General features: G+C 49.3%; 1 protein-coding gene across 2 annotated transcripts in view; it reads right to left on the bottom strand.

Moving 5' to 3' along the window:
* Nucleotides 1-343: 343 nt before the first annotated feature.
* FBXW4 (F-box and WD repeat domain containing 4) overlaps nt 344-23,761 on the bottom strand; it is an 85,269-nt gene continuing 61,851 nt past the window's right edge. For both annotated transcript variants that reach the window (XM_060107134.1, XM_060107057.1), the window contains 4 exons: nt 11,572-11,637; nt 1,966-2,106; nt 1,294-1,435; nt 344-1,093 (listed from right to left, as the gene is read on the bottom strand). In XM_060107134.1, the coding sequence (XP_059963117.1) occupies nt 974-1,093; nt 1,294-1,435; nt 1,966-2,106; nt 11,572-11,637 (469 nt within the window). In that variant the 3' untranslated portion in view covers nt 344-973. The remainder of the gene's footprint in view (nt 1,094-1,293; nt 1,436-1,965; nt 2,107-11,571; nt 11,638-23,761) is intronic.

Genomic DNA, 23,761 nt, shown 5'->3' with positions numbered 1-23,761 from the left:
GAAACAGCCCAGGATATTAAGACGCTGTGGGTGTAAAGCCAGCCTAAGGGTTGCAGCATTGTGGAGCGCTGGGTAGGGTGAAGGAGGTCACTGCAGGCGGACAGCAGCTTAGCAGCCAGGAGCCTTTCCACAGTCCCCTTCCATACCCCACAGGCGACACCCGCCCAACCACCAGGGCCAAAGGGGTGGAGGGGTTAATGAGAGGTTTTCCTGAAGAAAAGAAACGTTTGTTCTTTGAGACACTGAGCCACAAGATCTTACCCTTCCCTAGCATGCCCAACCCCAAGTTTAAATCTGTTGTTCCTTTTCCCTGGGGTCTTGCCAGCCAGTGAGGAACCAGATCTGTGAACAATCAAGCTTTATTTCTACAAAATGAACATTTTAGCATGTCTCAACAGCTAGCCTGAGGTTGGGCTGGCTCAGAACTCATTCAAAATTTTGGGGTTCCCTTTGTCCTTTCTTGATTTCAAAGCAAGACCAGGCCACACAATACCCCAGGAATGAGTCCCCAGCCCAAGAGCCTGGTCAGGGGTGGGGTCTGACTGAGGTGGAGGCTGGTGTCACAGCATATTGGCAGCCTCCCCTCTCCTTCCAGGGAAGGGGCAGGAAGGGACCAACTGGGAAGGCTGGAGCACCTCACCTCACTCTTGTGGTGAGCTGGCCCGGCTCTAAGAAGGGGTGGGCCTCTCTCCCCAGGCCAGATCCTTGCTCTGGCCAACAGGGAAGCGAGGCCCGGCTAAGTTCAGCTGAGCAGCAGCAGGTCCCTTCTTTCCACCTGGTTCCTGAGAGGCACTGCACCCCTGGGTAACCCCAGTGCCCAGGAGTCAGCAGCCTTTATCTTAAGGTGCCTGAGTACCATGGTCACAGGTCTAGGAACACAGGCGGGGCCGGGGAGGAGGTATCACTGCACCCTGCAGGCAGCAGAGGTCCCTGAGTAGCTGGCTTCTCTGGCCCACAGGCTGGAGTGGCCCTGTCACGGCGTTTGAAAGTCCAGGCCATGGAGGTTATAAGACAGCGCAGCGTAGAGGTGCCTGGTGGTGAAGCGCAGGCAGTACACAGGACTGCTGAGGGGCGTCGACGTCAGAGGGAAGGCCTGCACGGGAGGGACAGGAGTGGCGAGAGTGTCCCCACCGGGAGCTGGGGGAGCCCAAACCCAGGATTCCCAGGCCCAGTGCCGGGGGACAGGGGCCACTGTAGGCTTCCTCCCACCCCCTCCAGGCACATCCGCTCCCAGCGCAGCCCCCAATAACAAGTCCTGGCATCCAGGAGGCCTGCGGTGGGCAGGATGCTTACATGTAGGCACGCCCTTTGGCGCCGGTCCCACAGTCGCACGACACCGTAGTAGGAGGAGCCAGTGGCCAGCAGGTGGTTTCCGTCCGTCTGCAGGCAGTACAGCGTGCTGTCGTGGGGCTCTTCCCACTCCATGACACACTTCCTGTCCGGGAGGAGGTAATGCAGGGGGAGGTTTGGGGGTGCCCTCCACCTCCACCCCAGCTTCCCCAGAGGCCTTAGGGAGCCACTCTGGCTGGGAGAAAGAGATGCCGAATCACCAAATTCCTTTAAAACCAGACTTAATGGGGGAAAGCCTCCTCAGTAAAGATCTCTTTCTCAGCAAGTCCCTGGCCCCAGGCAGGTTTATGTCTCATTTGCGCATCACATGGCTGATGTGTGTCACCAGACTTAAGAGGCAAGAAAGGCCTCGAGAAAGCTGGGACAGAATGCTGAGAGACAGCACCCTGATGGCTCCCGAGGCTCTTATCAGGGCCTCGTGGCTATGGTCTCCTGGGTCACAAGGCCAGGGCCGCCAAGGTGGGGAGTCTAAGCTTGATCTGACCTTGTCAGCTGCTCTCTACCAGCCCCTGATACAGAGTCTCTGTCCCTCTCCTTTGGGCCCGCCAGGACTGGAGGGAGGGCCAGGACTGGCGTGGCGTTCTCACCACCTGTCCTCCTGCCCGGCACACTCACCGGACACTGGCTCGGAGGTCCCAGTAGCGAACGTAGGTGTCGTAACCACAGGACAGGAGTGTGGAAGGGGACTCGTACATGACGTCCAGCACCCCCGCCCCTGGGGGAAAGTCACCGCCCAGGTGCGTCGTCAGCTGCCCACTGGGAAGAGAGGCAGGGTAGAGGATGAGAGCCTGTCCCACCCCGGCCCATCAAATGGCATCAGTTTCTGGGGAAATGCAGCTCTCCTTCCTGAGCTAGAATCAGATTCCCTTAGGAGGGAGGCCAAAGGAGGAGATGCCCTAGACTCCCACCCCTCTCCCCGCTTCCCAGTGCCTGCCTCTCCCCCAGCTGAAGGCCTTAGTCAGCCACCAGCAGCCCCTCCATCACACCTGCACGCTGGCTGCTTGCCGCCCAGCCACTCCTCCTCGGGACGATGAATGGGCCTTGCTGAAGGGGTCGGCCCCCCTCACACACACACACACACACACACACACTTGGTTACTTTATACGCCTTGATCCCACAGGTCATGCGGTTCTGCGCTGCCTGAGTCCAATGCCTTAATTCCTGCCTGTAATCTGGGGCTCAAACCTCACTGGGGATAAAGACCACACAAAGGGAGAAGGGGAGTCCCAGGAGATGTTAAAACAAGTAAACACCTTTGTGTCTGGGGAGAGAAATCGCTGAGAAAGCAGCTTAGCAGGCTGGTCCCTGGTGTTCCTGGCCCGGCTGGCCCCCGGCCCGGGGCTAGCACGCCTCTGTGATCACAGCCACCAGCCTGCTGGGCTCCAGCTTGCTCCCCCCACCCTTGCCCCTCTCGGTGGCCGAGAGCAGATTACCGAGAAGAACAATTTCTTTGTGACTGTGTAATTCCCTCCGTGACCGCGGCAGTGGGCAGACCCCTCGCCCCGATGCCAGACCCCTAGCAACCACGTAGGGGGGCCTCCTGGCCCTAGCAACAACCCCTCAACATCAAGTGTACCCGCTAATTCCTGTGGCTAGGGGACGGATAGAAGCGGTGAGTTTCTGCAGAATAACGCGGGAATGAAGGAGGGGACACGCTCCAGGCCAAATCCCTCAGCTTCACCCAAGAGATGCTGGGCTCTCCCCCGTGACGTGACGGGAGAAACTGGGCTGTGGACACTTCACAGGGACACCCAGGTGAGAGGCCCCGGCACGGGTTAGGGAGGACTTTGTGGTCTCACCAGCCCAGCTTCGGCCCAGGCCAGTTTCACCAGAGAGCTTGAGGCAGATGAGGCCACCAGCCACATGTATGAACGTGGACCTTAGCTCCAGTCCTACCTCACACAGACTCTCTGACCCTCAACCTCCCTTCTCCTCACTGGAGCCGCCATCTTCCCTGAAGGAGTAAAGGAGGAGGCTGTGGGTTCTTTTCTGCCCAACTCTGCCCACGAGTCCTGGGCAGTGTGGTGACCCCCAGCGAGAGTACTGTTGTTCTCCAGTCAGGGCGGGGGGCGGGCGGTAGGCCTTAAGTCAGGACCTGTGTCCCCAGCCTCCTTCCAAGAGAAGCACTTCCTCCTCTGTGTGCTGAGGGATCAGACAGAAAGCCTTCTCCCCAGATCAGCATCTCCTAGAGATCACTAACCTCAGCTCCCAAGAAGGCCCACCTTTCCAGATGGGCCACCAGCCATGATTCACCACCCCTGGGCAAGCCAGAGCCCTGAGAGGGCCTGGGGTCATATTCTTTCTGTCTCTGTCTGTCTCGTCCACTGGGTCAGGGCTATTTTGCTCCACAGTTCTCCCTCCTTCCAGATTTAGGGGCCCTGCCCCCTCCATTAGTGAGGCCTTCAGGAATGACTGAGGAGCTCTCCCCTTTAATCTGTAGAAGTAATTTCATGTTTGTCTGTTTGAAATAGAAGATGAAAGGCAGTGGAGATTGGGGGGCGTGAAGCCCAGCATGGCTCTACCTGCCCACCCCTGGTCCCAGGGTTCAGAAGGAAGGAGAGCTGGGCACCCATGGACTGAGGGTCGGCAGCAGAAGGGCCACACCCAGACCGAGTTGCCACCCTGGGCCCCTGCCCAGGCAGGGGGACATCTGAGCCACCGCTGGAAAGTGTCATGCCAGCGTATGCAATAAGAGACACAGAACTCTACCCTCTGGGGAGACCCAACGGCCGAGCGAGCACCAGCCCCTGGAGGCCAGGACAAGTCCCCAAAGCCCCCTGTCTGCCAGCCCAGCCTGGCCCGGGCCTGAGGAGTTTCTGCCATGTTAGTTCTCTGATTCTCTGAAAGGGCCACACACACTTTAAATGGGCCAATAAAAAGATACAGTTTCTTTTGCCTCTGGGCCTGGGACCCTCGAGGCTCTGTTGTGCAGTGCCTGTGAGGTTAAGTTCAGAGCATAAACTGACACACCAGGCTCTGGGAAATGGCCCGGCTCTTCAAATAGCAGCCCAGCGGGGCCGTAGGAGCCCCGCTGGGGCTTTGATTTGGGAAAACAAACAGAAATGGCACCGTGGGCCCTTCGTGGCCCCCACCACAGGACCAATTTAACTAGAAAACTCTAGCTCAACTGCTTTGGTGGAGGAAGCAAGATGAGCTCAACAATAGCCCCAAACTTTGGGGGGAAGGGGGACAAAACAAGCTGTTTGTCTCCTCAGCCCCTCCTCCGGGTTCCTTTTCTTACTGCAAGTGTGTTCTTGTAAAAACGATTAGATTGCAATTTGTATAACGTGGTGACCCCCAAATTCAGACGTTTCACCCCTTTTCTCTGGAAAGAATGTTAAGAATGCCTCTCGGCCTCTCACGGTGGGGGGCGCAAGGGGGGCGTGCAGAGCCTTGGCTCTCGCACGACTTGTGTGGGGAAGGGGCTGCCGCTTAGAGCCTCAGGCCAAGACGGGAGCAAGGGCCAGCCCTGTCACTATAGAGGGCCAGACAAAAAGTCCATTCCCTTCCAGCTCCTGCGCACAAAGCCGGGGCCGCCAGGAGCCACTGAGGGCTGGGGGGCCTCCACCCCAGCCTCCCCGCAGCCTGACTCCAGCAATTCTCCCTTGACCCAGGGAAAGATAAAGACAGATGGGGCTGCCCCTGTGAGCCTGATGAATGAGACACAGGCCGGGGAGGCCTGGCTGTGTGTGGCTTCCCCCAGGAGTCCCCAGAGTACCTGGGTAGGAAAAGCAAGCGGAGTGTGGCCTCATCCCAGGGACCCTTGAGGAGGGGATCAGGTGAGGGAATCGGCGCTCCCTGGCCCATCCCAACCTGCTGCCCAGGCAACTCCACTGAAGCTGGAGGGAAGTGGGATGACAAGAACTTCGTGACAGGGAGGAGGAAATTTAAATAAGATACTTACACCCACCCCCCCATCACCATCTTTGTGGGGACAGCTAACTGGAGGTTAGGCACTGGCCTTGAAGACCCAGATGCCCTGTCTGGGAGAGGCCCTAAGCACCAGGCTGAAGTTAGGCACACAGGGGCAGTCCCTGGAAGCCTCCCTCCACCCTACCCCCAGTCTGGGTCCTGCAGGCCAGGGAAGCCGGGTGACCTGCGCCACTGCCTTCCTCCCTCTGAGTTCCCTCATCCCGGCCTCCACACGCCTCCCTTGCCTGGCCCGCCTGAGCTCCCAGCACAAGCCGTGGCCCATAGAAAGTCCTCCTGTGCTAAACTGCCCTGAGGTCAGATAACCCTGGCTCCACCTCCTCACCCACATCTAAGAATGCCCGTGGCCCTCACACCATTTACAGCCACTGTTAACACACTGAGTTCCTGATGACGCTCCTTGGAGACTCTATGGGTGTTCATTCCTGCATCTGTTTGGGTGTGAGGATACCCCATCTGGCACGTGCAACTGCAAAAATGCAACGATGGCTTTTGGTGAGAGGGTGGAAGGGTGGCAAACACTCCACCTTCCTACATCTTCTCTGCCCCCAGGGGACAGATGGCCTGAAGGTATAAGCTGGACCCAACATGGTCACTAAGAAAATAGGAGGGTTTTGCTCCCTTCCTCCTTTCCACCCTCCCCTTCCCTTTCTTCCTTTCTTTGATCAATAACCATTTACTGAGCACCTTCTGTATACGAGGCATTGTGCCTAATAGATACTGCAGGGAGATGTGAGATGAGACTTTGAGGGAGACAGTGTCCCTTCTTCAAGGAGTTTTCAGTCCAGGGAGGGAGAGAAGTCTGTCATCTATCCAACTAACAATACAAGGGGTGGCTCAGGGGGTACCAGAAGAGAGATGAAAGAGTTTTATAAGGGGACAGATAAAAGAACATCTCTTCAGTGAGTGACAGGATTGTGACAGGCAGTGACAGGAGATGGGGGACCGCTCAGGTGAAGGGCCAGCAACAACAGAGGTGCAGGGCTGGGGCACCTGGCTTGGCTGGAGGCGTGGGTATGTGAGAGGCACAAGCTGGTGGGATCTGGCTTCCCGACCACGATGGGCCTCCGGGTGCTCACTGCTCAGCTGGCATGAGAGGAGGGAGTGGTTGTCCTCGTCCAGCCCCCTGGTGGGGAGGGGGAGGGAATCAAGGAGGCAGACAAGTCCCACATATAACCACAGAGTCCGTGGAGACCAGGAGAAGCCCACCGAAGCTTCGCCTGCCCCAGTCCCATCAGGTGAGCGGGAAGGGCCCTTCCCAAGCACAGGCCTCTCACATGCATGCGTGTGCGCGTGCACAGCCCCAGCACCTGCCCATGCACACGTGTTCAGACACAGTGGCTCAAAGGCCAGGCAGCCGGGCAGCCCACTTTGTACTGCTAACAAGAGGACCGTAATTACAGGAAGGGGCAGCCGGGCAGATAAAAGGATACAAAATTTCAACATCTGTTGCCATAAAGGGATAAGGAGAAGTGAAACGCAAAGTATCAGTTTGGTGTCAGCAGGCAGAGAGCCAATTTCAAAGAGTTGGGGGGGGGACGACAGAGGGGACAAGAAAGAAAAAGGGAAGGGGTGGGGGGAGAAAGAAAGAAAGAAAAAGAAATTACAGGGTTCCTCAAAGAGGTAAAGAAAAAAGAAAATGAGAAAAGCTGTCAATAATACTTTCAAAGGAGAAGGCAGGTACTTTAAAGAGGGGCAATTCCCATAATCACCCCGACTGAGGGCCAGGCCCCCTGCCCCAGGTGGAGGTGGAGGGCGGGGGCAGAGACAAAGCCACACCTGGGTGGGATGGGCACTAATGGTGCCCTCAGAGTGGCCCAGCCTGCGCTCAGGACACCAGTTCCTTCTGCAGACAGTTAGAAGGGGTTGCAGCCAGGCGCCCCTTGTCAGTCCAAACACCATCAGATGCCGTGACATATGTCTCCCGTGTTCAGTCCAGGGTTCCAAGATAAGTTCCCAGCCTGAAGGGAAGCTATACCAGGCCACATGGTGGCCATCAAGGGGGCCCTATGAATGCTCTAAGGGTCACCAGCTCCAGCCACAGGGGTGAGGATCAGGGAGGGCTTCATGGTGGAGGTGCTATTTATGCTGAAGAATGAGCAGGGTTTCAGTAGGTAGAGAGGGGGTATCCCAGGCACAGGGGTCAGCTAGAGCAAAAGCTCAGAGGGGAAAAATATAGGGTGTCTGTCAGAATATGTGAGAAGCTTCTTTGCCCCTGCCTTTGCTGAGAAAGAGGAGATTTAAGGGCTAAGGATGGAAATGGAGGAGTCATGGGGAACTGGGGATGATGCGGTCCTGAAGGGGAAGGGGAGATGAGGTGGGATTATGCAGGGGCCATGAACATGGTCACACACATACAGAGCAGCGCAGTACCTAGCCAAGGACTCAAACCCTCAATGCCCTAGGAGTAGCCAAGTCGCCAAAACCCACCCCTACTGACTTCCTTACCCAACAGTCCCCAGGCTGCCTTAGGACCACAGCTGGACCCACTGTGACATCTCCAACGCTGAGATCACAGGCCTCTCCATCCTGGTGCCTGCCTTCCCACTGCCACTGGGGTTGCCCGTTGCGCCCTGGTCTCAGGGCACCAGTGGTAGATCCAGCTCAAATGTACCTTTTGGCAGAAAAGGTAAAATCCAATGGGCCTCCCTGGTGGCGCAGTGGTTAAGAGTCTGCCTGCCGATGCAGGGGACACGGGTTCGTGCCCCGGTCTGGGAGGATCCCATATGCCGCGGAGCGGCTGGGCCCGTGAGCCATGGCCGCTGGGCCTGCGCGTCCGGAGCCTGTGCTCCGCAACGGGAGAGGCCACAACAGTGAGAGGCCCGCATACCGCAAAAAGAAAAAAAAAAAAAAAGAAAAGGTAAAATCCACAGCAAGGGCAAACCCAGGAGAAGATCACTGGCTTGACGTGTTGTGAAGCCAGTCAGAACCGCCACCCACCCCCGGGGTCTTCCAGCAGCGGGGAGGCGTGCCCCACACAGATAACACCTTCCCTGGGGGTTGAGCCAAGGGCCCTGATCAAATGCAGATGGAGAACACAAGATGGGCCTTAATTCCTCCAGACCCAAACTCAGGAACAGGATGGCTTTGGCACAGTTCCTCAGGGCCTAGCTAGGGATACTTCAGTGGTTGGCTATCTGCACAGTCTCTCAGGATAGAGCCCTTGGGGGCCAGGGACTGGACCTGAATGCCATCTATCCTCGGAAGCAGGAACACTCTAGCACATCCAAATTGGGTGAAGGACTCCATCTTTCTTCCCATCTGATTTAGACAGGTTAGAAATCCCCTGTCCTTTGGCCTGTCCCCAGCTCTAGGAGAGACGGGCAGGAAAGGAGGAAGGGAGAGGGGGACAGCCAAGTTCCTTACCATCTGGGCAATGGCTTTGTGCCCACGGCTGCTCTCAGACCTGTGTGCTCCAGCTAGCACCTCCCCATCCCTAGCCCAGAGGGAGAACAGAGTCTCTAGGAATCCTGATGAACAAAGGGCTGAGGGAGCCATGGTGACCTTGAAAGAGGTCTCCAGGCACTGTGAAAAGCAGCCTGAGGACCAGTACCCGGAGAGACACAGATGAGGGTGTGCTGGGGCCCAGCAGGCTGCTTGCACCTCTGAGCGGCGTCCCAGCCCCCACCATCATCCCGAGGGCAGCTCCTGGAGGGGCGATGATGCTCTGAGCAAAACTGCCTCTCCAGTACTCCTCCCCCGCAAGTTGTAGCACACACATAAAAGAGAAAATCCCAGAACTCCTCAAGTTTCAGCGGTGACAGGTTAAAAGCAAAGAATCCACACAGCACCAAACACCGCCCCGCAACTGAGTCCTGCCGACCATGTTGCTCCACCTTCCAGATTGGCCTGTCAGTCAGGCTTTGGCGTTATTGAAAGATCAAACTCTGTCCTGCCTGTTCATTACCTTAATCCTATTTTCTACATGGCTTTATTATCTGCTTGGGCTTCTCTGGGAAAGACAGCTACAGACGGTCGTCCTGTCCATCCGTTTCCTCCCACCGAAAGCAGATGCCTCCACCAGGGCATCTTTCCCTCAGTCCCTGCACCACTGGTCCTCCAGGCTTCCCTGGGAATGGAAGAGATGTTTAAGCAAGGCCTGGCTCCTCAGTGGTGAGGAGGGGAGTCCGGGAGCTAGAGAGAAGGGAAAGCCAAGTGAGGCCCAGGGCGGCCTTGCCTCAGGCTGGCGTAAGGGTGCAATGGCTATCTGTTGTCTGGCTTCAGTGGGAACTGAGGCCATAGCTGTCTTGTGCCCATTTTCATTTGGGTCCTTTCTGGGTTCTGTAAAGACCCAGTGTTTAGGGTTAGTGAGGTCTAGGGATTTCATAAGAGAATGCTGTTGAGGCAGCTGGTGCCTTAGAACGCCATCCTGACCATAAATCTGTTCCCAGAAGCATCCCTACCAAGGCAACCACGGGCAGAAGAGGCCAAAGACTACTCAACCTTCAAGATAAAGCTGGGTCACAGTGGGGTGGTGTACACCCTCCCTGCCCCAGCTTGTCCGCCATCCCAGGCCCAGGTCAATATTGATGCCAAGCATAAGGTCCAGCTATGTGACTAAATAAAACTGACTTTCAGCAGAAATGCCCATCTCTGCAACCTCAACGGTGACAAAGCAAACAATCCAGTTAGAAATGGGCAAAAAACATGAGCAGACATTTCACCAAGCTATTAGGGAAATTCAAATTAAAACCACAATTAAATAACACATCCATTAAAATAGCTAAAATAAAAAATAGTGACACTACCAGATGCTGTTGAAAATGTGAAGAAACTAGATCTCTCAGACACTGGGGTCAATATAAAGTGGTAAAGATACTCAAAATAGTCTGGCAGGTAAAAAACTAAACACACACTTACCAAGGACTCAGCAATTGTATTCCCCCACATTAATCCCAGAAAACTGAAAACATATGCCCACACAAAAGCCTATACGCAAATGTTCATAATAGCTTGATCTGCAATAGTCAGAAAATTGAGAACAACCCAAACGTCCTTCAGTGGGTGAATGCTGGTCGATGGGGAAAGAAACTTTGGTACATCCATACCAGGGAATACTACTGAGCAATAAGAAATAAAGCACGATTGACACATGAAACAACTTCTGTGAATCTCGAGGTAATTACGCTCAGTAAAAAAAAAAAAAAAAAAAAAAGCAAATCTCCAAATGTTAGATATATTATTTCGTTTATATAATACTTTCAAAATGACAGAGATGAAAAACACCTAAGTGGTTGCCAGGGGTTAGGGGCAAGGAGGAGTGGAGGAGGGGAGGAGGATGGGTGCAACTATAAAGGGGTACATGAGGGGTCTCTGTGATGGAACAAACAGTTCTTTATCTTGACTGTGGTAGCAGTTACATGACTCTACACATGGGATAAAACTGCAAAGAAGGGCCTCCCTGGTGGCGCAGTGGTTAAGAGTCCGCCTGCCGATGCAGGGGATACGGGTTCGTGCCCCGGTCTGGGAGGATCCCATATGCCGCGGAGCGGCTGGGCCCGTGAGCCATGGCCGCTGGGCCTGCGCATCCGGAGCCTGTGCTCCGCAACGGGAGAGGCCACAACAGTGAGAGGCCCGCATACCGCAAAAGGAAAAAAAAAAAAAAAAACTGCAAAGAAATACGTACACACACACACACCACACACAAATAAGTACAATCAGATAAAGGTCTGTGGACTGTACCAACGTCAACTTCCTAGACTTGATATTATGTAAGATGTTACACAGGTACCTTGCCTTCCTACTTTTGTAACTTCCTGTGAATCTATAATTATGTCAAAATGAAAGATTAAAAAAAACCCAACAGAATGGCAGGTAATCAGATAGGAATGTGTCAAGCCTGCCAAGGCAGAGAATTGTGAATAAAAACTGGATATATTTTAACTGTTCTGTATTGTTCTTCTTACAGATCTGTAGGCCACTTCCAAAATTTCTTTATTTTAGAAAAATCATCTCTGAGGATAGATGGGATTTTATATAGCCACATAGTCAGACACTCCTTAGAGAAGAAGTATCATACGTCCAGACTATTGTTGTTATCATAAATTCTACATGAAATTATTTACCTATTATAAATTACTTCAACAGTCTCCTCAAGCTAACAAATGATTCCATGTGCGAAGGTGCCACAGCAGAGGCTGTCAGTGGGTTTGTGGGCAGGGTCCTTCCAGCATCCTCCTGGACCACTCGGCCAACTGAACCAGGGGCTGGCTCAGCCAGCTTTCCTCTGCTTCCCAGCCGCTCCAGCCCCACCCACCCTGGAAGCCATGGTGGGCTCAGGAATCTCTTACCTGTTGAGGTCCCAGATTCTTAGGGGTGAGAAGTGCCCACAACAGGCTGTCCCTGTCACAAAGGAGCTGCCAAACAAAAGGAGAGCAGTTAGGTCTGGCTTGTCAGAACTTGTGGCGGAAATGGCTATACAATTGGAAGTGCTGTGCTCATTCTCCAGGGGATCATGGGGTTAAGCCAGGATGAGAGAAGCAGCCAAGAGAGCCATCAGAGAAGTTGTGGGAAAACCATATGGAAGCACAGTGAGGGCTGTAACCTCCCAGAGCTGCTTGGCTAGAGGACCCATGGATTCAATAGCTGAGTTTGCTGCTTAGACCTGGTTGGGTGGTCTCTGCCCACCATAAAAATGGATCTCTAGATGTGCAACTGAGGCCAAGGGAGAGCAAGCCTGTTGGGCTTTGGTTGTATGAACACCAAGTTCACGATGCCACACCACAGAAATGGTCTCCTGGGAATAGGTCGCTGGGCGCCAGAAGGGGATGCCCTGGTCAGAGGTGAGGGAGGCTGTGGGGCTTTACCGAAGGCTTTAAGAGCTGGGGGATATGGTAACACGGTACAAGCACCAGGCAGGTATAAAGGCACCAACCTGAGAAAAGGTGAACTGTGAAAGATGGGTAACAACGTGAAAAGGTGAGGGTGGGAAAGTAGGGAATGTTAGGGGCCAGGCAGCCAGGACTGCTGTGGAGTGGGATAGGAGTCAGACAGAGTTTAAAGGATAATGACAGACACTGCCAAGAGCAGGAGAGAAGGAACACTCAGCATTTCCCAGAGTCTCTCTTAACCCCTAAAAAGTTCAACATATACAATCTGCAGAGTTTCATTTTAAGTGGAGGCCCAAACCCAGTGAGAAGAAATCTGTGCAATGAGCCAGGCTGGCCACAGTGCTAGGACTAGAACTTGAACCCACATGCCAGACCACTCCTTTGTTAGAGGATTTGGAAGGGGTTGGGAGGGGGAGCCTGCAGGAACCCTGGGCTTGAGAATCTAAACTGGAACAAGAGAGCTGAAAGCAGTTATGTCACTCAGGAGCCCTGGGGCAGGGAAGGGCCATGTCCCTACACGTCTGGGCATGGGGGGAGGAACTGGACATACTAATGACATGTTAGCAATGTGGGACAGCAGTCCATTGGCCCTGGCCTTGCCCAGCACCTGTGGCTCTCTGATCCCAAGCACGTCAGTGGGGAGGTGGATTTCCGCAGTCAGGGCTCTGAGAAGTCGATGGCTTTGGCTTGGCGGGGGGTTGGCCTGCTAGTTGCGGATGGGGAGATGTTAGGGCAGGCATTGGCCAAGCCACTGATTTACAATCAAAATTGCAGGGCAGGGATCTATGTTTCAACCCCAGGCTGACAAAAAGGCCACATGAACCACCCTGGAGCATCCATGCCTCAAGTCAAGACTTCTCTAGGGACATGCTCGGTCTTCCCAGCTTCCTCTCAACCCATAGGCATGCCAGCAGCCACTAAACTAGAGTGACATGCTAAAACAGCCATTCCATCATGCCCCAAGTGACTCCCAGCCTGGGAAGCAGCCACTGGACACTGAAGCCCCAAACTACAAAGCCAGGTGTTATCCTCACTTCCCTCCCCCACCAACATTTTTCTCTTGAGGGTAATCCATTAATAACTGGTAAAGCCAATTACTTTGGGTTGGAAACATAATAGCCACTTAGAAATCATTCGAGCGGGCAATCGGGCTCTCCAGACTTTTGAGGAGTAGGGGGCCAGGTGAGGGGCGCCAGAACAGACATACAGACAACTCTTAAGGAGGCCTATGGCAGGCCTCTGACAGGCAACAGGCCTAACTTAGCGTCAAGGTAAGACAATGGAGAGAGATGGGAGGCACCTGGAAGCTGAATCCCTGCCACTCCCACAGCTCTGACCCCCAGCAGGCCGGGCCGGGGATGGGAACACCTGGCCCTGGACTCCTGCCCTCTGTCCCTGCCCACCCGGCCCGGCCCCGGCCCTCTGCCTCCAGGAGGAGGGGCTTTCTTGATTGCCTGGACATGATGGCCATGAATATTTCTTTCCAGAAGCTGCCCTTTTCCCTTGCTTAACCATGTGAAGCAGGGAGGAGGAGCAGGAGGGAGAGTAGAGAGTCTCCCTGGCATTTATGAGGGCTTAAGAGTTTAATCAAATATAACACTCAGTAAAAAAAAAAAAAAAAAGAAAAAAAAAACCACGTATGCAACAGTCAAGCAGATTTGGAGTCAGGTCCTGCTTGGAACGTTCACCAGGTCTCACATCCAAACCACAGGGACTGTCCAGGGACAGGGATGACAAACCTGAGCTAAACAGGCAGAGGCAGGAGCTGCTGGCTGCTTGGTGGCTTGACTGGCCTTCCTCTTAAGTCCTGCCACACCCTGATCTCACCTTCATGAGACAAATGGTATTTGGGGGGTTATCTTCCCATCTTCATTTTGAAATCATGGACTGTCTGGTGGCTCTTGTGTACTCCAGTGCCCAGCACGGCTCCTGGTCCCAAAGAGGTGCCCCAAACAAACCTGTGGGCCTCAATTGAAAGGACCTTCCAGAGCTCACAGCCAACAAGGCTGGGCAAGCTAGTCACACGAGCTGCGGTGGCGGAGGTGGGGGGGGGGGTCCCTCTACTTCTTAGAGGAGTAATTCCCAAATCACCAGACTCAGACCTGAATGACACATGACACAGTCATACATCGTTGGAATAGTGAAGTCCCTCATAAGCAGTGCAACCAGATAACAGATGAGAAGTACCAGCAATACCTAAAAATGTCAACACACGCATAGACACACATGCTCTCACACAAGTGCATGCACTCTCTCACCCTGAGGGTCTAAAAGTCATTCTGACTCCACAAACTCTACTCTTTTTGGACCAGAAAGCCCTTACCAGAAGCCAGCCTTCTACAATTTCTGGTCTGGGATCTAGTCCCAGACCTGCCCAGATCCCCAACCTCCCGTACTGGCCTCCTGGCCCCAACTCAGGCAAACCTGGCATCACAGAGATCATCATCAGGCCCAAGAAGTAGACATAGGAGCCCTCACATCAGAGAGACCAGGAGAGTTAGGGGTTCTGGTACTCAAGTTGAGGAATAGAAAATAGCAAGATACAGAACAGAGGAGAGGAAGGTATGAAGGAAAATTAGTTGGGTGTGGGCAGGGCAAATAGAAGGTAGATCCTGCTGCCTCTGCCTTAGTTTAGACCCTCTTAATTACATTAGGAATTGACTGAGCACTTGCTGCGTGCCAGGTTCTTTTTTTTTTTTTTTTTTTAATAGGCTCTCAGCCATTTTACTTAAAAAAATTTTTTTTAACTTATTTATTTATTTTTGGCTGCATTGGGTCTTCGTTGCTGCACGCGGGCTTTCTCTAGTTGTGGCAAGCAGGGACTACTCTTCCTGGTGGTGAGCAGGCTTCTCACTGCGGTGGCTTCTCTTGTCGCAGAGCACGGGGTCTAGGCACGCGGGCTTCAGTAATTGTAGCACGCAGGCTCAGCAGTTGTGGCTCGCGGGCTCTAGAGCACAGGCTCAGTAGTTGTGGCACACGGACTTAGTTGCTCCTCGGCATGTAGGATCTTCCTGGACCAGGGCTCGAACCCATGTCCCCTGCATTGGCAGGTGGATTCTTAACCACTGAGCCACCAGGGAAGCCCGCGTGCTAGGTTCTGAGCAAGTGTTTCAAAAGCGTTTCCCTGTCTAATCCTTGTAACTCTATGTAGCAGGTAGCACTTTCCCTATTTGACAGACGAGGACACTGAGACACAGAGAGGTAACGTAACTTGCTCTAGCTCACATAGGGAGCAACTAGTAGGACTAGAATTTGAACCCAGTTAGTCTCAATTCCAGAGCCCAGGTGATTTTACACCCCGTGCCCCGTAAGTTCTCTCCCTAGCGCCTAGCATCATGCCTGACACATACTGAAAACTCAAATGCTTACTGAATGAACAAATGGACAAGTGAACAAACGACTCCACCTGGAAGAAGAAAGGAGCGACTGTGGGGCTCTGAGGAGGGGCAGCAGAAGGGGCGTGCTCGGCAGCTGTGCCCCGTGGCTGGCCTGGAGCTGCCCAGCTGGCCCAGGCCCCAGCCGCCTCTGAGCCGGGGCTGACACACTTTGGCAAGGGAGGCCAGCAGAGCCGTCACATCATTCACCAACATGCCCATCAAGGGTATTCAGTTCTCTTCAACCCGCACTGGCATTTTAATTACTGTTGGGTAAACTAATTTGTACAAATGAAGGCCGGGCTGCCTAATAGAATATGCAAGCTCTCTGACCTCTGACAGGCACTGACACGAGATACAAAGGCCGCCGAGGAAGGCTTTTTATCTGAGCCTTATTACTCTCTATTACTCCAATTAGTCAGGCTCCAGGGCTCCTAATTGGAGGAAAAATTGCAATTAAATCAATTTTTGATGGGCTGCAAGTGGGCTCCCGAACCGCCCTGCTTGTGAAACACTGATATTATAGCAGCAAAGGTCACAGGCTTCATCGGCACCTGGGGACCCCCGAATTCCCTCGGCCCCCTCCTAAAATGCCTCAAGGAAACCTCTGCCCCTCCATCGGCTCGGCCAGCAAGGGTGGGAAGGAGAGAGTCATTAGAACATGTCAGGTCTCATCGCTGTTGCCGCCATCTGCTAACCTGCGCCACTGACATCATTATAGCGGCTAAGTCCCAAAGCATGAATGCAGTGCGAAGGTCACACAAACTCACTGGGTGAGAAGAGGCCAGGAGCAGAAGTGCAAGCGACAGCACTGTGAGGGAGGGACCAGTGGAGTGGGAACAGGAGGTCAACAGAAGTCAGGAAGAGGAGAGACATAGTCCAGGGCAGGTGAAGGGTGAGGCAGCCAGTTCCTAACATCCAGCCAACAGGGCACCCCAGGCCACCCAAGGGGAAGGGAAATAGATGTACTTGGGAAGGAAAAAAAGAAAGACAAAGGAATCTTGTTCTTACCGGCAAACATCCTACCTCGGCAAACATCCTACCTCGCAGTGGGGAAATATACACCTGAATGCTGTCCACAGACCAGAAGGCCGAGAGTCACATCCGTGATGGGAGCAGGAGCACACTGCGGGGCCTACCATCTATAGCAGTGCCTGCCTGTGACGGCTGGGGAGGGAATGCATAGAACTAAAGCTTAAGAGCAGGGAGGGAAAGGTAAACACAACTTCATTCATCAAACTAAAGGATAATAAGACCAAGAAGCCTATCTGAAGCTTGAATGAGTAAAGTTTAAGGCAAATGAAAAGAAGTTCCATTTCACATAGCAACTGGCATACCACTACCTCAAAGAGATGGTGCAGACAGAAAATATAAATTCAAAAGAAGGTTAGCCAACTTCATGGGTGATTGAATCGAAATGGATTAAAAGGGAAAGAAGGATGTGCCTTGTCTTCAAGGGGTCAAGACCAAAAACTTGTTAAATAAATGATGGTCCATCTACTTAATGGAATATTACACAAATATTTAAAGTGACGTTCCCAAAGAATACAGACAAGATGTTTATGATACTATTATAAGAAAAAAAAGTAGGGTACAAACAGCATTAACAGAACTATTTTAAGAATAGCTTGTGAGGGGAAGGTAAACACAACTTTGTTCATAAAACTAAAGAATAATAAAACCAATTTTTTTAATTACAAAGGAGGCAAGAATATAAAATGGGGGAAAGGACAGTCTCTTCAATAAATGGTGTTGAGAAAACTGGACAGCTACTTGCAAAAGAATGAAACTAGACTATCCTATACTATACACAAAAATTAACTCAAAATGGATTAAAGACTTGAATGTGAGATCTGAAACCATAAAACTCCTAGAAAAAAACATAGGCCATAAGCTCCTTGACACCAGTCTTAGCAATGATTTTTTGGATCTGACTCCACAATAAAAGCAAAAATAAACAAGTGGGACCACATCACACTAACAAGCTTCTGCACAGCAAAGGAAAACAAAATGAAAAGGCAACCTACTGAATAGGAGAAAATATTTGCAAAGCATACATCCAATAAGGGGTTAATATCCCAAATATATAATTTTGGATATATATTTATATTATATATACTACATATATATAAAGTTGCAATTTTGGATTTGGATATATATATATATATATATATATATATATATATATAGATGCAATTTTACAACTCAATTGCAAAAAAACCAAACAATCTGATTAGAAAATGGGCAGAGGACCTGAACAGACATTTTTCCAAAGCAGACATAGAGATGGCCAACAGGCACGTGAAAAGATGCTAAACATCGCTAATCATCAGGGAAATGCAAATCCAAACCACAAAGAGCTATCACCTCACACCTGTTAGAATGGCTATTATCAAAAAGACAAGAGATAACCAGTGCTGGAGAGGGTGTGGAGAAAAGGGAACCCTCGTGCACTGTTCGTGGGAATGTAAACTGGTGCAGCCACTATGGAAAACAGTGCGGAGTTTTCTCAAAAAAATGAAAAATAGAACTACTATATGATCAAGTAATTCCCTTCTGAGTATTTATTTTTAAAAAACCCAAAAATACTAATTTGAAAAGATATATGCACCCCCATGTTCACTGCAGCCTTATTTACAATAGCCAAGACATAGAAACAACCTAAGTGTGCCCTGGTGCATAAATGGATAAAGAAGATGTGGTATCCATATATACAACAGAATACTACTCAGCCATAAAAAAATATGGAATCTTGCCACGTGTGACATGGATGGGTCTTGAGGTGTTATGTTAAGTGACATAAGTCAGGCAGAGAAAGACAAATACTATATGATTTCACTTATATGTGGAATGTATAAAAAACAAGCAAACAAACAAATCAAATCAAAACAAAACAAAATGAAAAACCAAGTTCACAGATACAAGGAACAGACTGGTAGTTGCCAAAGGGCTCCGAGGAGGTAGGGGATGGGAGAAATGGGTGTAGGGGGCCAAAAGGTACAAACTTCCAGTTATAAAATAAGTCATGGGGAGGTAATGTGCAGCATGGTGACTATAGTTAATAACACTGTGTTGCATATCTGAAAGTTGCTAAGAGAGTAAACCTTAAAAGTTCTCATCAAGAAAAAAATTCTTGTAACTATGTGAGATGACGGATGGTAACTAGACTTATTGTAGCGATCATTTTGCACTGTATACTAATATCAAATCATTGTGTTGTACATGTGAAACTAATATAATGTTATACCTCAATTAAAAAAATAGCCTGGGTGTAGAAAAGGAAAGAGTGGAAGGAAACACACTAACATGCTTTAAGTGACTGTGTTTGGGCAACAGAGTGATTAGCAATTCTTTCTTCTTTTAAATTTTATTTTCCAAATCTTCTTTAATGAGCATGTACCACTTTTTAAAGGGAAAAGCATATTATTTACATCTCGTGAGAGAAAACACAACATAACCAGACATTCCTGCCCACTGACTCACGGCCAAGAACAAGTGGACTCAATAATGAGCTGCCTGCTGGAGCAGGTGTCAGCAATGGTGGTCCTGGCACACCTTGGGCTGAAGCTTTGGGATGGACCAGTAGCCTAAGGTTAGGACAGGAAGCCCCAGATCAGGAGGGAGGGATCTTTCTCCCAATTAGGTGCCGGCCAGTAGACAGCAAGACTGACTCCTGATTCCCACAGCGGGCAGAGGCCTGGAACACCTGTCCCAGTGTCCGTCTGTCTGCCTGCCTGTTTTGTCTATCTGTCTGTCTGTCTCTCTCTCTCTCTCTCTCTCACACACACACACACACACACACACACACACACACACACACACACACCCCACCCCCAGGCCCCTCTCAGCCCATGTGCATCTGCACAGGATGGTGCAAGTAAGCCACCTAAAAGGTCAGGCTCTGGAAAGAGTGTCCAGAGGCTGGGCCTCCCGAGGCTCACCCTCCCACAGCAACTCTAACAAACAAGGGCAACAAAGCAGGCTTTCTGCTGCCCCACAGAGGAGTACAGTTCAACAGCTGGGAAATTCCTCTATAGAAACACAAAATGTTCATTTTCCATTTTAACCAGTGGTAAAAGGGCAGCCTGGCCAAGCATATAAGACCCTGGCCCAGGCTAAACAAGTGGAGGCTTGAGGTAGCGGCTGCTCTTCCCAAATAAACCAATTCCACTCAAGAAGCAGAAACTTAAGGACCTCCCTGCTGGTTCAGTGGTTAAGAATCTGCCTTCCAATGCAGGGGATGCAGGTTCGATCCCTGGTTGGGGAAATAAGATCCCACATGCCGCGGGGCAACTAAGCCCACACGCCACAACTAGAGAAGCCGACGCACTGCAACTAGAGAAGCCCGCATGCCAAAACAAAGACCCAGCACAGCCAAAAATAAATAAATAAAAATAAATAAATCATTTTAAAAAAATCAGAAACTTAGAAACTTGAGCAATGGAAGGGCAGAGTTAATAAAGAGAAAAAATTAACTACTTTAATTAAAAACAAAGACTCACAGTACAATGGAGCAACATATGTTCATTCAATCTATTGAATTTAACAAGATACGTTGGAGAAGAGTTTCTACACTCCATTTTCCATCTATATGGCCTCTAAACACAAGCTGCATCCACTCCCAAGAAGAAGAAATGGCAATATGTTCCAGTGCTAAAGGAAAAACTGACCGGGTCAGACTTCCTGAGAAATGATGAACATTGATTCACAAAACTATGTACCTAACAAGAGGCATGGAAAAAGTAGAAATACATATGGTCTTTATTTGCAGACACTATTAACTGTCTACCTAGAAAATCCAAAAGACTCAACTAAAACTATTGCAACAAATTCCAGAGTAGGATGAGGTGGAGGGCATGCTGTGGATGACAGTGGAAAGGAGTGCGGCCTCAGGGCTGCTGTCCCTGCCACCCAGTAGCCATGGGATCTTGCACGAGCAATTTAACTGGGCTCTAAAGCCCAGTTTCTTTATCTATAAAACAGAAATAATATTAGGATCTAGGCACAGGCTTACTGTGAAAATTATGAGATAAGATGCTTAAAGCAGTGTATGGCACACAGCAAATACCCACAGATGTGAGCTACTATACACCAGCAATCACCAACCAAAATGAAATTAGAAATCCATTCACAAAAAAGAATTACTTCTGGGCTTCCCTGGTGGTGCAGTGGTTGAGAGTCTGCCTACCGACGCAGGGGACACAGGCTCGTGCCCCGGTCCAGAAGGATCCCACATGCCGCGGAGCGGCTGGGCCCGTGAGACATGGCCGCTGAGCCTGCGCGTCCGGAGCCTGTGCTCCGCAATGGGAGAGGCCACAACAGTGAGAGGCCCGCGTACCGCAAAAAAAAAGAAAAAAAGAATTACTTCTTTACAATTTCTTTGTAAAATAGCCAAGAATAAATCTAACGAAACACAACAAAAAACCAAGACAGCCCCATATGAAAATACTCTGCTATATCCTTTACTAATGGACACAGAATTGCTGCATAAGTGGAGAGATATATCATGTTCCTGGATGGGAAGCCTCAAGATTATAACTGTCAGTTCTCCCCTAATTAATCTATAAATCCAATACAGTCCCATCCAAACAAGATTTTTTACTTAATCAGTTGATTCTAAAATTCCTCTGGAAGAGAAAATGCACAAGAAGAGCCAAGAAATATTTTTACAAGAACAATGAGAATCAAGTCACTTGACCATGATATCAGTGCTAGAATAGACAAATAGATCAATGGATCAGAATAAAGAATCCAGAGTCATACCCATATATTTGTAGGGTATCAGCAGATCCTAAATGTGGCATTTAAAGACAGTGGATGAAGGGACTTCCCTGGTGGTCCAGTGGTTAAGATTCCATGCTCCCAATGCAGAGGGCAGGGGTTCGATCCCTGGTCAGGGAACTAGATCCCACATGCCACAACGAAGAGCCAACACGCCGCAGCTAAAGATCTCACGTGCTGCAACTAAGACCCGGCACAGCCAAATAAATAAATATCTTTAAAAAAAATAAAAACAGTGGATGAAAGATGAACTAATCAATAAATGGTATAAAACCATAGGACACACATTTGGAAAAAATAAAATTAGAGCCCTACCTCAGAGCAGACATCAATTCCAGATGAATTAAGGACATAAACATTTTTTAAAACTACATAGAAAACCGATAAATGTGTTAGAAGAAAATACAGGAAAACAGTTTTACAATCTTGAAGTAGGATAGACATTCATAAGACAAAACAAAACTCTGAAGCCATAGGGCAAAGATAACAGAATTAACCTCCAAATTACAAAAACTTCTACACAACAGCAGACACTGTAAACAACAGGCTGAAAGGAATTACCAAATACATGTAGTAGTCAAAAGATTAATACCCAGAACATATAAAGATATCCTATAAATCGCAGGGGAAAAAATAGATGAATGAGCAAAAATTTTCAGTGAGTAATTTATAGAAAAAAATATATACCTGGCCAAAAAAAACACATGAAGTAATGTTAAACCTCCTAGTAATCAAAAAATTGCAAATCAGAAAACAATGGCTGGATCCCGGGACCCTGGCAGTGGCGGGCTGTATGGCCTCCCCGGAAGTGATCCTAAAAACCTTCCACATCCTTTCTTTTGATACGAAGACCAGAGATCAAGTGGTGGACAATGTGTCTACCCTATCTTCCCAGACAGTCTGCCAGCAAACCATCACTAAAGCTTCAGCTTAGAAGACATGATCCAGTGAAGAATTGGGAGGGAACTTGTTATTGCAAGGAGAAGTAAAACCAGATTATGGACATTTTGTTTTCCTCGCATCACCTTGAATTAGTGTGCCAATGATGCAATTTACTTAAGATATTTTAAAAAGGAAGACTGAATTATCTCTTCGAAGAAAATGATTACACCCATTCTTTTAATTCTGAGATCCAGAAATTTACTTATTAGTCGTACTAAGCTATTAATAATTTGAACCACTATTTTTATTACTGCCTACTATTCTTTACATGGGGTCTATGATACATTTGGAAACCTGCTGTACAGAAAGTGTCATAAGAAGCCAATATTAATATGCAAATCAATGTGATAAACCATATTAACAAATTGAAGGAGAAAAACCATATGATCATCTCAATAGATGCAGAAAAAGCTTCCAACAAAATTCAACACCCATTTATGATAAAAACCCTCCAGAAAGTAGGCATAGAGGGAAGTTACCTCAACATAATAAACGCCATATATGACAAACTCACAGCCAACATCGTTCTCAATGGTGAAAAATTGAAACAGGAACAAGACAAGTTGTCCACTCTCACCACTATTATTCCACATAGTTTTGGAAGTTTGAGCCACAGCAATATGAGAAGAAAAAGAAATAAAAGGAATCCAAATTGGAAAGGAAGAGTAAAGCTGTCACTGTTTGCAGATGACATGATACTATACACAGAGAATCCTAAAGATGTTACCAGAAAACTAGTAGAGCTAATCAGTGAATCTGGTAACGTAGCAGAAATACAAAATTAATGCACAGAAATCTCTTGCATTCCTATATACTAATAATGAAAAATCTGAAAGAGAAATTAAGGAAACACTCCCATTTACCACTGCAACAAAAAGAATAAAATACCTAGGAATAAACCTACCTAAGGAGACAAAAGACCTGTATGCAGAAAACTATAAGACACTGATGAAAGAAATTAAAGATGATACAAACAGATGGAGAGATATACCATGTTCTTAGATTGGAAGAATCAACATTGTGAAAATGACTATACTACCCAAAGCAATCTACAGATTCAATGCAATCCCTATCAAAGTACCAATGGCATTTTTCACAGAAGTAGAACAAAAAATTTCATAATTTGTATTGAAACACAAAACACCCCGAATAGCCAAAGCAATCTTGAGAATGAAAAATGGAGCTGGAGGAATCAGGCTCCCAGACTTCAGACTATACTACAAATCTACAATAATCAAGACAGTATGGTACTGGCACAAAAACAGAAATACAGATCAATGGTACAGGATAGAAAGCCCAGAGATAAACCCACACACATATGGTCACCTTATTTTTGATAAAGGAGACAAGAGTATACAATGGAGAAAAGGCAGCCTCTTCAATAAGTGGTGTTGGGAAAACTGGATAGCTACATGTAAAAGAATGAAATTAGAACACTCCCTAACACCATACACAAAAATAAACTCAAAATGGATTAAAGACCTAAATGTAAGGCCAGACACTATAAAACTTTTAGAGGAAAACATAGGCAGAACACTGTATGACATAAATCA

The sequence above is a fragment of the Mesoplodon densirostris genome, chromosome 1, assembly GCF_025265405.1.
Source record: "Mesoplodon densirostris isolate mMesDen1 chromosome 1, mMesDen1 primary haplotype, whole genome shotgun sequence".
Classification (NCBI taxonomy): domain Eukaryota; kingdom Metazoa; phylum Chordata; class Mammalia; order Artiodactyla; family Ziphiidae; genus Mesoplodon; species Mesoplodon densirostris.
This window is presented reverse-complemented; position numbering and strand designations above follow the sequence as displayed.